This window comes from Phaethon aethereus (genome assembly GCF_964289735.1).
Source record: "Phaethon aethereus genome assembly, chromosome: 3".
In the NCBI taxonomy this organism is placed as follows: Eukaryota; Metazoa; Chordata; class Aves; order Phaethontiformes; family Phaethontidae; genus Phaethon; species Phaethon aethereus.
In genome coordinates, this window is record NC_138576.1 from 94096097 (window position 1) to 94110970 (window position 14874).

At 35.8% G+C, this 14874-nt stretch overlaps 1 protein-coding gene across 1 annotated transcript in view; it reads left to right on the forward strand.

Annotated features, from left to right (window-relative positions):
- Positions 1-14874, forward strand: part of LTBP1 (latent transforming growth factor beta binding protein 1) — a gene marked incomplete at both ends in the record, with an annotated part of 200233 nt that overhangs the window by 113502 nt on the left and 71857 nt on the right. Inside the window, 2 exons of the mRNA XM_081997791.1 lie at positions 11163-11285; positions 12844-13011. Coding sequence (XP_081853917.1) covers positions 11163-11285; positions 12844-13011 — 291 coding nt within the window. The remainder of the gene's footprint in view (positions 1-11162; positions 11286-12843; positions 13012-14874) is intronic.

Consider the following 14874-nt stretch of genomic DNA (forward strand, 5'->3'; position numbering starts at 1 on the left):
GGGGTCAGGATTTTGATGTCTCTTTAAACAGTCATCAGGAAAGCTAGCTTCATATGTGAAAGCTGCTGTCAGGGTGTATTTCAGTCCTGAAATTGTCATTAGCATTGGCTTCTCAATGAGTCAGGCAAAAGTGTCTTGCTTGTGTTTATCTGAAGCAGACATGTTTTTCTAGAAGAGAAGAGGACAGGGCTAATGAAGAAACAGCTGTCCATATCACAAACATGGAGCAAAGTAACAGCAATAACTGTGAAGAGAAAACTGTTTAAGCTGCTGGCGGGGAAGTATTTGTATTCTTGTAATAATCCTTAACAATTAAATTGGAAAGGATTGGCACAGCATGTCCATATGCAAGTATACATTTTAATTAGATTATCTTTGCTGAAAGGGTGTGCACGCTGTGTCCATGCTCAGGAAGGGCCAGCATTGCCAGACCGAATAGTAATGGAGATATATTTCTGAATCCCTGCCTGCAGCTAAGAGATTGCTGTTTTCATCTAGATATTGTCCAACTTTCACTGCCTTTGAAAACTCATGCCTAAAAGCCTAATTAACCTTTTGTTCTACATTATTTCTGCAGTCAAAAGCATCTTTAGTTTATGAAGCCTATGTAGTATTAGTGTGATTAATAGTCAGATCCTGATTTTTTTCCTTTCAAGTGGGTTGAACTAGTGTAACAAAACATTCTTCTCTCTAATGTCTATGTAGGACAACAGAGAACTGTCTGTGAGTATGCTAATTCAAACAGTTTACTGTAATTGCTATCAAGAAAGCTTTTGCCCCCCCTCGGTAATTATCTTTATGATGGGATGATTTATTGCACGTACACACATAGGTGCCCTAAGGCTGTCACTAAAGCCAAAATACAACTTATCAGAGTTGCAACTTCTTTGTCAGAATCCAGATGCAGCGCTAATTTCTGGTTCCCTGTTTAGAATTATACTTACTGTTTCCTTCTGCTAATAGTTTTCTTGGAAAACTGAAACAGAATGAAAAAAACAGCTGGTGAAAAGGTTGGATTCATTTTTCAGGAAACTAACATATTGCCAATAGAGCACTTTAAAAATCTTATCTTGAAGAACTGGAAAAATACCTGAACACTTGTTGTTTTTCAATGAAGTAAAAAGTTGACCATGGAAGTTCTCGAAAAGTCCCCATATGCTTAAAATTAAATGTATATGAGCTTGCAGAAACTAGTACTTGTATGTTGATGGATCAAATTCTGTAATCATGTGCTCTGGAGACTGGAAGCTTTTTTCCCTTGGCTTCAACATGATTTAAAATAAAGTTTGAAGGTATATTCTGCCCTCCTACATTTGTCCCTAAAATACAGTAATAAATTTGTTTTCTCTGTATGTTGTATATATATTTTATTACCTTTAAGTACTAAAAGAGCTTAGCTTCATAAGAAATGCTATTTAATGTTACTTAGCTACTATGTTAACAACCTTCTTTCAAAGAAGCTTTTTTTATGATGATCATACTGAGAAATAAATATATCTCCAGAAACTGGGCTGGGTTGCAGTTTGGACATTGATTATGTGTTTCAAAAGTGTGGCTCTGCAAACTTGTATTCCAGTAAATTCCACGCAGAAGCACAAAACGAGTTGGATTGTTTTCTCTTGTTGCTACTCTGTTAGCTCACAGAAATCAGTGGGTAGTTTCTTAGAATAAGCAACAGGGTTTTTTGATATTTTTAAAAATACATATTGCAATAGTTTCATTAGCAACCAAACCTGGTTGGTTGTTTCTTTTACCTCTTGTTGTTGTCACTAATGAGGTTGTTATTGAAACAATCAAGTATAATGAAGGCAGTAAAATCTGGATATTATATTTTCCTTGAAACTGAGGGTATTAACAGTGGTTAACAATACAACTATAGCAGAAACAGTTGGAACAGTATTTTCAGTGGTGTTAGTAGGTACAGTTGTAATTGATTTTCATAAAGAGAATAAAAAATGATGCCTGCATATTGAGCCAATTTGCATATCATTCAGTCAGATGGCACTCCCAGTGACGCGTAGCATGTACCCACCAGAATGAGTCAAATTTTCACAAATGAGACATTAATTATATATTCCAGTCGTAATGTGCAACATGAGATATTGTGCATATTAAAGCACTTACTGCATGAAAACATCTGTCAAGGCAGATATTACTAAATAATATTTAGTGGCCGACTACTAGGTCATTTCTAATTAAGAAGTTGCCCAGTACTTTGGCAAGTTCTAATTAGTATATAATTGATCTAGAATGTTTGCTTTGCTTAAATGCGGCAAAGTGTCTTAAGTGTGTGAGGTTCTTCTTGAAAGGCAAGTTGCTCGCTTTGCATAAAAAGGAGATCAACATTTTCTGTTCATTTTTATTACTTAGTCATTTAAACAAAGTCAGTCAGTTTTTGAAAAGCATAGAAATCTGATTTCAGAGCTAATTGTAGAAGACCCCTTCAGAAATTTGCCTTTCCATGGTCCTTGGGCCTGGAATCAGCTGTGGGCTGCTGATACTGAGTTTTCTTGTGTCCTGCAGCACCAGGCACTTGGGACAGAGGGGATGAGAAGGGCTGCAGTACTTGCTAGCCTCAAGTTTATTCTCTATGTCAGTGCAGCTACCAGGGCTGTGGTGGCCTGACTAGGCTTTCTGCTTATACGGTTCCCTTTCTTGGTCCAGTGTTCATAAGAACCTTCTGGATACCATGACTTTCTTGGTCAGAGGCTGTTGCATATTTAGTTTTTATGCGTTGTCATCTGTGTGATGTGTTGTCTTAAAAATGGTGAAAATATAAGTTGTTTTCTTCTGTTTATGCATGTAATGTGACTCTGAAAATCTGAAATTTTCATTGCCTTTTGAAATGGATGTATTCATGTTGTTATCAAAAATCACCTTCCAAATGTGTGAAATAGAAAACACATTGTATACAAATGAGATCTATTGTTTCAAAAGAGTGAGTATTGTTTTAATCAATACTAAATCACTTCTTAGTGTTCTTCAGCCTTGTTTATGAAAATTTTAAATGTCTTTTAGTTACTTTAACATATCATAGTAAAAAAATTTAAAACCCTGATCCAATTTTGGTAGTTGACACTATCATTTCAAAGTTATCAGTGCTCCTGAAAAGAGTTGACTGCATTCTTTACATGAATGGTAGCAATGATTTCTTTTGAAAAACAAATTTAAGACTAGTTTTGATGACATTTGCATTGTTCAAAATTCTTGTAGTGACCCCTGAGTTTTTTGAACTCAGCCTGTTTTTCTTGTGCAAAAATATTTTTTTTAAATGAGTAGATAGATTTAAATAACATACTGTCAGAAGATTGCAGCCTTGACCAGAACGCATTAATAAACATGTACACTCAGTTCTAGAATTTTGTTCTTAAGTTAAATGTTTAAATGTGGCTCAGTGCTCCAAGCTGCGGATGACTTGACATGACAATGTGACGTGACAATGCTCCAGACTTTGATGACTGTAAATTGAGTGCATTAAGCATGGAGATGAAAGAATGAATTTCATTTTATAGAAAAGAATGTTTCAAATTCCAGTATGTCTGAGACCAAATATGGGCCTCACTTGCTATCTGAAAAGGGCAAAGGGTGGACTTGCTCCGTCTGTCCAAACGAAACTACAAGGCTGAAGAGAGAGAAGACAGCTTTACACCACCTTAGTGTTTCCTGTGATTTTGTGTTAGGCCAGATGGGTCTGGGTGGTCTGAAGAGCTGTTATAACGGTTAACACAGCCAAAACACAGTGAGCTTCTCTTCCTAAGTACTCTTCCAGCTGGAGGCTGCCAAAGGGAAACACTATAGGGCTGATATTCCAACCGTCAGCTTTTGTCGGTTGGTCTACAGCAGAACAGCTCTGCTGATCAACTAGTCCTACTGCGCCATTTCGCTTGGCTATAGCAGGCGTCAAGCTCTTCAGGTTGTTTTGAGCTGTTAATGTGCAGAAGACCAGTAGCCTGTGAAGCATTTTCATATTTGCTTGCTGAGGAATCTAAATATTTCAGTAAATGGGCAAATTGAAGGAAGTTACAGTAGCTTTATGATGCACCCAGTAAATCACTCGGCATGTTTTACAGTAACCAAGCAAAGCATATTCTTTCAGCAGTGACAGGTACAAATCTTAGTATAAGTAGGCACAGGAATTCTTCCTGGGGTTGGATGTTTATACTTGGTATGGTTTATTATCCTTGGAGAAGGGATCCTCAGGCTACGTTATGGTGTCATTAATCCTGGAATAAAGCTGAAATGATTCACTTCCTGAATGTGATTGAATTAGGCATGCTATTGCTCAAGGAAACATAGGAGAACGTTGCATGTAGGCTTCCAGCAAAGAACCAAGGTGGTGTCAAACAGCAGCTAATGCAGCCCCAAAGACTGTTTTAATCTACTTTAAAAGCCATTGTAGCAATTGGAGAATGCAAGCAGAACATTGGAAGATAACGCCTTCTGCAACACATCCTACCCTCTCTCACAGATTTGTTCCATGCACCAACATACAGCAGAGAGCGATTGTACTATGTTGTGCCCTTCTGCACACAAATACCTATGCAGTAGCGAGAGGGGAAACCTCCTTTAGGTGTATAAATGCTTTGTCACTTAAATTTAAGTACCTTTGAACAGAATTTGATCCCATATCTAACTTCTTTCAAAGTTTTGATTGATGTATTTTTTTCAGTCATCAGAATTTTCTGGTGTGCAATGCGTGTAAGAGCGCTGAACAAATAAATACAAAAATTACATAGATGAGTAATAGAGCCTGACCTTCTTAATATAAATTGAGGTGTTGAAAAGACACTGAGGTTTTGAATCATTAAGCAAGGAAGAACTGTTTAGAGAAAAGTAACAAACGAGGGTTAAGTTGTTTTTGAAAAGTTTGGGTTTGTTTTTTTTTTTCTTTCTTCTGGACTATTCAGTCATGCCCTAAATCACAGTTATAATACGAAAATAGGTTGTGTTAACTGTTGCCTGCACTTAGACTTAATGAAATTTATTTACTATTTTTATATTCACCCCATGTAATTTGAAATGTGTGTGTGTGTGTAGTCATGAGTAAAATCTGAGGTGGGTTCTTCATCTGATTCTGTTAATTATTTGCGGAACAAGATTCTGGTAAAGTGCTTTCAAAACACAGTTGTGTTTTGGCGTATTTCTAATGTGAAACATTGAAAATTGACTTACTCTGGACAAAAATCCAAATGAAACTTCTTCTTGAACTTTCTTAGAAATCAAGCAGAAAAAGGCATGAGTAAAATAAGCGACTTTTTTATTTTAAATCCAAAGAAATTTTAATTTTGATATCTGAGTTCTCCATTAATTTTCATCTTCTATTTGCTAATTAATGTATGTAAAGTGCTTTGAAGGTGAAGTTGATTTTGGACTTAGTAAAGCTATATATAATTATCATGGCTTACAACAAGTTCAATGTTAGCATGTGCTTTCTTGTTCAAATGAATACCATCTTACGTTGTTCCCATCTTCCTCCTTGGCTTCTGTTTGGTTTTGGAGGTAGATTTTTTTGAAGTCATGAAGATTACTTCGTTCATAGTCACACCCTTCACAGGAGCAGACAAGCATTCAGTTAGGAAGTGATTGTTTTAGCTTGTCTTTTTCCCCAGGAAATTCAGTGGCAGTGAGTCATTAACACATTGCATTTTCTGTGAGCAGGTTGACCTGACACCCAGTAGACCTATAAAAATCTGTGGGAAGGTATCAAACACTAACCGTTTTTGTTAGGAGAGCCTGTTTCGAGTTCTCCGTAGTGGGGAAGATTGTGGGATAGATTAGCAGCAGTTTAGTTACCACACCTGGATTGTTCAAAGCTGCCAGCACTGTGGTGGCTCTGGAAGAGAGCATGGTGGCTGACCTCACCATGTATCAAGCTGTGTGCTTCGAAGAGGGTGTAGGAGGAGCTGAGACACAGCAGCTGCCTTTGTACAGTACTGCAGCACCACTGTCAAAACCCTGGTTATGGGTCAGGCTGTCAATCAGTGTAGAATGACAATGCTTCTTTCATGCCAGTGCAGTTACACCAGTTTATCACCGTTGAGAAGGGTCAAGTCATTCACATTATCAAGCACCAACTATTACATAATCAGTGCTTTATTTACCGGTTCTTTCTAAATCATAAATAACAGCACCTACTGTGCAAGTTTGCTATGGAGCCAAGCAAGGTGCTGCGTGGAAAAGCTCCTTGCTTAAACTTTTTTTTCTGCCACTAACACAGAGGCTTTTTACTGGTGGAACTTCATTGCTCTGTTTTCCTTGAAAACTGAAAATTAATTTTTAGTTGTTTTTGGAAAGCTTTATTTACATATGTATGGGTTTATAGTACTGCTACACACCCCTTAAAATATTTCCTCTGTGTAGATGAAGGTGTTTGATCAAATCACTCTACAAGCATATTGTCAGTTTGTACTTCTGCACAACAAAAGATTATTCAGACAACTTTAAAGTAGTTTTTTCTCTAGTTTTCACAATGGAGCAAATGAATTCTTATTGCTATACTAATTTAAAACTGAAATATTTTTTATGTCCATATACAAGAAAGAGAGGGCTCAAAAAAAAGGGTCTGTTAATCTTGAATCAGATTTCTTTTCCAGCTGCCTGGACAAGTTGATTCCAGTGTAATTTGCACAGCTGGGCAGACTGGCAGGTGGTAGGAAACATTTTGGGTAGGTGGCCTTTTACCACACTCTGAATAACAGTGAATAACTGAATAAAATGAAGCAGATAGTAAATCTGGAAGGTGCTTCTTTTTACCCAAAGCTGTTAAATAAATACTATTCTTACATGTATGTATGTTTCTTTTGAAAATTTGAAGGTTTTTTTATCAACTTGTGGCTTGTTTCTGTTGAATCCCTAGATAGGCTTGTGTAATTCAGCATAGAACATCAGCTCAGTAATTCTATGAGCTCATTGAGAAAACATGACTTGGAAAAGAGGCATTAAAAATACACTATAATTAAGTTATGCTGAAGCATCAGAACATGCACAATAAAGTTAACTTTAAAAATTGGACAAAATTAGCAAGAGAGTATCCGTATCAGGAACTCTAGAAAGAACATTCATTGGTACTTACATACATACAAGCCAGTACTTAAATGTAGCAGTGCCCACATTAAATACCAGTAACAGAGTACGTGTGAATGGGGTGTTATATTTTTAAATACTAGACATAAAAGAACAGTTCATCTGGGAAGAGATTTAATACAGAGACAGTAATGACAGCATCTGTGAATGTTTCCTGCAGAATAGTTGAATCATTTGGAAAGAAAGATGACTGGGTATTGATGAATTATTGAAAGATGCCATCTACCTGCAAATTAGCCACTTCAGTAAATAATGCCATGAAACCTTCACTATTAGTAGGAAAAACTCCAAAACAGGATGCTCCCAGTATCACCAAATGCATCTGATAGGTTCCTATGACAGTTTTTCTCAGCAGTGACATGAAATAAAGTTCAGATATGTACAAAAGTGCATCATTGCAATTTAGATGATATTTAAATTCAATTCAGTTTAAAATTCATAATTACAGTTGATCTGTATAAGGACTTAAATATAAGCTGTGTTAAAAATAGTTTTGTTGTAAAATCCAAGTAGCACAGTTTTCCTACTAGGTATTCAAGATCACTGAGCTTGTTAAAGTCTGTAACCTGTAACTAGAATTTAAGTGCAAAACCAGATTTCGTACCCCCTTCTGCGGTATAGAATTGTTTTCCTTTGTTTCAGTGTAAATATATACATATAGATGCATTTCAGTTCAGTAGCTAAGTTATTCAAAGTTGAAAAACTGCTTGAGAATTATAATGACAGACGCCATTTTTTCCTTCTACAACATACAGATACAGTTCTATAAACTTAAAGGATATGGTTAATTTGAGTAGTACAGATAATACTAGCATTGTGAATAAAATTATTACAATTCAAGTTAGAAAGCAGCTTTCATAAATGTTTTTTTCTCTTCTTATCTATCTGTGTCTTTGCAGGATTTTAGTTCTTGATTTTTACATGCCTATATACCTTCAGTATTCAAATTAAAAAAAAATCCATATATGGATTTTTAACATTCCTTAAAATGAAACTTGATGCAAATAATGAGTAAAATCATCATCTAATAAATGAAAAATACATCATTAATAATTTTAAACATTGAAAGTATGAATGCACTTATGTTAAGCTATGTAATTACCTACCTTGCTTAAATACATGTGGAATGGTAGAGTTGTCCTCCAAGATGTATTTTAATGGTTAACAAGCAAGAGACTTGGTCTTTCCTTGAAAGTAGAACTATAAAATCAAATTAATATTATTTAAACTGAGTTGACTTTTTCACTGATTTAAAATTTAAATGCTGTCTTCACTAGACAAAGCATTTCTGCTAATTCTACATGGATATATATTCTAGAAAAAGTGACAAGAAAAAGCAGTATGTTATGTATGTCCCCGAGAGATATCTTCCATTTTTTTTCCTAGTATTATAAGTTAATTTTGCTGTAAATAAAAAGGTATACTTAGAATTTGCAAAGGGAGAAAATTGTTTAAAAATGTCTGGCTATTACAATGTAGAAGGTGAGCAATTATTTTCACTATGTATACTAATGTCAACACCAACTAACTAATATTAAATGATATAATATTATATACATGATATAACTTATATTAAATGAGTAGCTAATATTAAATTATAAAAAGCAAAAGTCAGATGAAAATAAGAGCTCAGTCCTTGTTAAAAGTATGTATCTTGATTTTAAATTTTTTATATTATCTCTCAATTTCTCTTATGTTTTTCCTCTTCCTCCAAAATCTGTACGTGCTTTTTGCACATATGTGTGTGTGTGTAATTTGTGTATTTGTGTAATTGTGTTGACGATTTTAATTTTGAAATGAACCTGGATATAAAGATTTTTCCTGTATTCAGAGTAAAGCCTACTGTCTCTTCCTCTAACTTGTTTCCAACAACAGAGTTAGTGCTTCATCAAAGCAAAGACTATTTCATAGTCTTCTCTTTTGTTATGTTACTTGTCATGCCTGATGTTTCAAAGTGGAGGGTTAGCAGTATGTTCTTTTCTCCTGACAAACTTTACAACAGCATCAATATGTTTCTATTTAGGGATGTTTCAATAATGTCTTTAGTTTGCTAGCTGTTAAGATATAAGTATGTTCCTTGCAATAGTCACAAAAGACAATGGTATTGAAACAATTATGATTTTCCTTTTGGAATCAGTTGGCATTCTGTAGATGCCTTCAATCATATTTTGAGATTTCAGGGCAAAAGAAAGAACCTGAGTAAGCAACTGAAGAAACTGTCTAAAAAATTTTTGAGTGCATCAGAACAAGTCCAGCTTACAAAATATTCTGTATTAGTGCAATCCTTAAATAAGATACTGCTGTGCTTATATGGGACATCTTCCTGCTCGAAGGTTGGATGGGTCAAAAGGTAGACTGCTGTAGGAGAATATTTCAGCATTTTTTTGTGCTCTTTTCTTATACTGCTCTCCTTTTTTAAATAGTCCGCTCTCTGAGGTCAGAAAGTCATGTAGTCTGGGAATTTCACTGAAAAATTCCTTTGAGGCAGAGCTGATCCTTTGTAATTCATGTGGTTTCCATCACATTTCATGCAAAGTTATAGGTTATAAACGATGACTCTTTGTCACGTGTGGCTAAGTGCATAGAGGTGAAGTTGATCCAGGTGGTGTCAAGATACTGGATTAGGTATAGCACTGGAAGAGCTGAGGGATAAGCTCAACACTGCGTGTTTGGAAAAAACTGCAGCTGACATGGCAACTGCTAGAGTCTGCTGTACTGCGAGCTTAAGTGGTGTGCTCCTGTGTAGTGGGACAGGTAGCCAAACTTGTGGAGAAAAATGAAGAAGGTAGGAATGTGAAAGATTGTTTGTGTAGGTTTCCAAAAGCAAACTCCAGCACATCTGTTATATTTTACATATGCAACTTCTTACCCTCATTGATTGTGTTGGATCAGGCAGCAACATACAATGAGGTCAAATAAAATGGTGAAGGTTTTATAAAAACTAAGGGGAAGGGTAATAAATAATATATATTTTAGATAAAATGATCGCTAATAACCTGGTTTCCAAGGAGCTAGCTGGAATATCCGACTTCCACTTGAAGCTTGTTTACCCAGCAAAGTGGGCATTTTTTCCTAGCTTAGGGATAGGGAGGGAAAGTCTTGGGGAGATATAATGCATATAAACATTTTAAAGTAGGTCTGTTTCAATGCGTTGTCTCTATTTTTCTGAAAGAGGAGATGTAACAATTTATGACAGAGACAATTACAGGTTAGGGTTTTGGTTTGTTTTGGGGTTTTTATTTAATTATTTTAAGATTTTGATTATCAGAGCAAGCTACGTTGTTACTGTCTCCTGAAATAAAATCCTAGTTTGGCTGGCTTAGTTACAGATGGTATCCAGATGATTGTCAGACAGGTCCTATTCTAAGAAAGTGAATTACAGATACAAGCCCAAATGTGGTAACAGGCCTGAGGCCCAATGTTTGGGGCACGGGAGAACAATTCAGTGAGAGGGATACTGATGCAGGTAGCCTCATAACAGCAAACTATATCAAAGCAGTTGTTAATTATTACAAGGTTGTGTTCCCATGGATGCAATCCTTTTTGTCCCACATCACATGTGTTCTGTGCTTCCTGAAGCATATTCTTGCTATTAAGATGGTAAGCTCTCTAGCCTAGAGATGGTATTTTTGCGTTGTGCTTCTTCCAGCACAATGAACCTTCAGGCACTACCGAATACAAATACTAATAAAAACTGTATTAAATGTGTCAAGCAGTGTTCCACCCTGTATAAAATATATTACATTGCTTAAAACTTGTCTTTCTGAATGTTCTTGTGAGTTGTGTTTGACTGTGCAAGCAATCATCTAGTCAGGAAAACAGGGGTTGATAAGGCAGTCAAAGTGTATTTATTTTTTAATTCAGAGTATGATGTATGAATGTAATTGCTTTTCTGTTATGTTCTCAGCAGCATTTTAAAAGGTTATGAATTAAATGTTGTCAGTACGGAAAGAAGTGTTGATTGGAGTGTTAACTTGTAACAGTTCTCCTGCTCATATTTAAAAAAAAAAAAAACATCCGAAGAAAGAAAAATATTAAAACATGTTTCAGTATCTGATTATTTTTCAATTTTCCCACAGATATCAATGAGTGTCAGTTGCAGGGAGTATGCCCTAATGGTGAGTGCTTGAATACCATGGGCAGCTACAGATGTACCTGCAAAATGGGATTTGTGCCAGACCCCACCCTCTCAAGATGCATACGTAAGTAACAGTGCTAATCAATGTACCAAAGTAGATGCTTAGTTGCACTTTAGATGAGGATATATTTGGCTGGCCCCAATTCTTCTAAGCTGTTCCTGGGTTTTTTGCTGTCCTTGCCTCCTCTTCTCAGCTTATTTACTTTATTTAATCAGTCTTAGTGCTCGTGCCTTTTGCTGTCTCTTTGTCCTGGAAGCCTTGGTCTCCACCAGGGGCTGTCCAGGATCCTTGCCGACTTTTCCTGGTTTTCTTGTCACAAAACCTTCCAAGGCCACATCCAGCCTCCTCATACACTCAGTCTTTCTCACCAGCCTGGCATTCTCCTTCTCACAATTTTTTTCCCCCTCTCTGCTAGTTCCCCAGCCAAAATCATCTGTGTCCTGCTCTCCCCTCTTCCACCTCTGCAGCTTTGGCCTGGGTAGTTTCCATTACTAAATACTCAGCCCAGGATGATCGTTGGCACATTTTCCTTCTGATTAAGAAGGATTAAAATTAAGAAATAATTAGGAGAAAGAAAAAGTTCTGAACAGCATGAATGCAGATATTTTCCTCTGTTAATCACCTTTTACTTGGTTTGAGATCAACTACCTCTGCAAGAAGAAAAGATGGCTTAGAGAACAATTACATTTCTCACTTCAATTTTTTTTGTGAAGAATATTTACAAGTGAAAAATACCTCATTTCCTAAGCTCCTTATCTGAGCTATCTTTAGATTTATAAAATAAAGTATAGCCTAGACCCGTAGGTGACTTCTTTCATTTTTTCAGCATAATTATCTTATCCTTAGTTAATGACACTCAATTATTGAGAAAGTTTTTCAGCATTTTGAAGAATTTCTTATTACTTTTCAGTTCAACACCAGAAAAAAAGGAGTTGGTTTTCATTTTTGCTTTTACATGTCATGTTGAAAATCAGGTAGTTTTTGTATTTTTTTAGTTAAGTGAACATATTACCCAGAACTGGTAACTGTATGTGAATGTGGATGCATAAATTTGAAAGCTAGATGGATCTTATCTTTCTGTTATTTCATACTAGTCATAGCTTACGGCCTTTGGCTCTTCCACATTAGAACTAAACGTAACAAAATGTAAATGTATAACTGTCTCTTTTATTAAAAAAGTGTCATGTATGATACTTAATCCTTTTGCAATCTTACTTATATAGCCTACCTATAGCTGAATGTTCCAGTGGGTATGTAGCTTGACACAGCTGTATATTGCCAGTGATTGACCTTAGTCTTCAGCAGTTGGACTTGTGTGCAAGTGAGTGTGCTGATTCTGACTCTTTATTGTGGCAGCATGGCAACTGCTGGTTTGGATTTTTTTTTTTTTTTCCTTAAAATATGCTTTATCTTTGGTCTAGGATGAGTTGGAATTCAGGAGTGTTTGATGCAAAATAAGAATTTTCTTGTATGTTGTGATTATGGTTTGAGATAGGTGTCTGAAATAACACTTTGCAGATGGTAGTATTAATGCATTTAACTGGTGTTGGAAATGTAGTGGTGTTTCTTTGTTTTGCTTTTCATGTTAACAGTACCATCCTTTCTTCCACTTTCATTGCAGCTGATAATCCTATAGTTGCTGAAGAGAAAGGACCCTGCTACCGCTTTGTTAGTGCAGGAAAGCAATGCATGCATCCTCTTTCTGTTCAGCTCAGCAAGCAGCTTTGCTGTTGCAGTGTTGGCAAAGCCTGGGGCCCGCACTGTGAGAAGTGTCCTCTTCCAGGAACAGGTAAGAACTGCTTATTAAAAATACAAGCTCTTGCCTCCAGCATGTTTGTTATGCATGTTTTAAAAAAAAAAAAATCCAAGAACTGATTTTAAACAAGAAGTGTCCATCAGTAAATTATGACAGTTCTCTACCTGATAGTAGAATAATTACATATATAGCAGTTTTGTTCATACAGATGTGTGATTAAAACAAAGGACTTACTTTGATACATTGCCATAGGATTCCACATTAACAATAGTTGCATCTCAGAATGTGTACTTGAACTTTGATTCTCCATCACATGAAGATGAAGTTATTGTACATTATAATCTGACTATAGATAACAGGCAAATTAACAAAAAATCTGATTAATACTCTTCAGTTGTTAAAGACACCGGTGAATGCTGTCAGCATTTGAGAATTAGGTTACAGAACTGCATGTGTTGTAGTTTTCATTGCAGTTAGTAGAATATGTATAGGAGTATCTCTGCTTTCTAACCTTCCTTCATATCTTTGCCATCCATTTTGAGGAATGTGCTAAGTATGTTGTTTGCTTCTTAACAATAAACTGGTAGTTAAACTTTTCAGGCCACTTTTCACTTAAACAGTTCCTTACTTGATACGTAAAGCTCGCTTGTATTTATCAGTGTTCACTTGGAGTCCTGCTGGCTTTTGAATATATAAAGACTTGGAAAATACCAGCTTGATTGGTCACCACCCTCGTTTAGGCTGCTCATAGATTAAGATAGAATGTTATAGACACTGATCACTACTTTCAAGTACCTTCTATTCCCTGATTTTGCTTAAAACTTAAGTAACTAAAGTTGGAGACTTTAGTCAAAATCAGTTTAATGTTCTTTTTTGTCCAAATGTATGGTCAAATTCATCCTTTTTAAAAGCCTCATTGCTTATTGTAATATACATGATGTCCAGCCCATTCAATAATTTAGTTACAGGTATTTGTAATGTTAATCCACTGTTCTTGCTGAAGTTGCTGCTGCAGATGTCACTGTTATGATACAGGTCATGTATTTCTCTGGAGTATTTTATAAAGATTCAGATTTTTAAAACCAGCTGCTTTGGGAAATCCACAGCTAGCATCAGAGACATGATGAGAGCAGCAGATTCTTTACCTTGAAGTCAGGCTTACAGAAATGGAAGTGACCAACATTTTTGAGCATTTCAATTGATTTTTAAAGCCATTGTTTCCTGCGTGACCATTAAGTTGCTAGATCACTGATTAGGATTTTAAAAGTCCAGTTCACTTTCAGATAAGTAATAATTCTATGGCTTTTTAATGTAGCAAAAATATATTCTCATCAGATGACTCACAATTTAAATGCAGATACTTTACATCTGTGAGAATATTGCATAAAGCTTTATGCCCAGTTGTGTGTATTCTGGAGCAGAGAATATATCTTTTTGCAAAATTGACTGCTCTCTAGTCATAAAAAATACGTCATTGAATATTATGTGGAATTGGTTATTTTAGTGAGTCTTCTTAATGAAAAGACTTCAAAGAAAAAATCTGAGAGTAGAAAATTCTAATGATCAGTGTGGGAAACACTTTTCCCATTTCATGATAACTTTCATGATTTAAAAACATGTTCCTTTCCATAACAGGTTAAATTCATAATCTGTCAGAGTTTTCTATGAAAAATGTGTGAAAGTGGGATACTCCAGCATGGGGTAATGTATTTACTGCAGCATCCCATGTTAATTTAAGAGTCATCAAATTAAAAAGTCATGAACTCACTCTCTGATAGCTTTTAAAAGTACAACATAGACTAGCTCTGAAACAGAGACTGAGAGATGCCAGCTTTTTATACCCAGGTGTGGAGAGCACTTAGCAGAGCTGTGGTAGAATGAGGCTCACATTTCTGT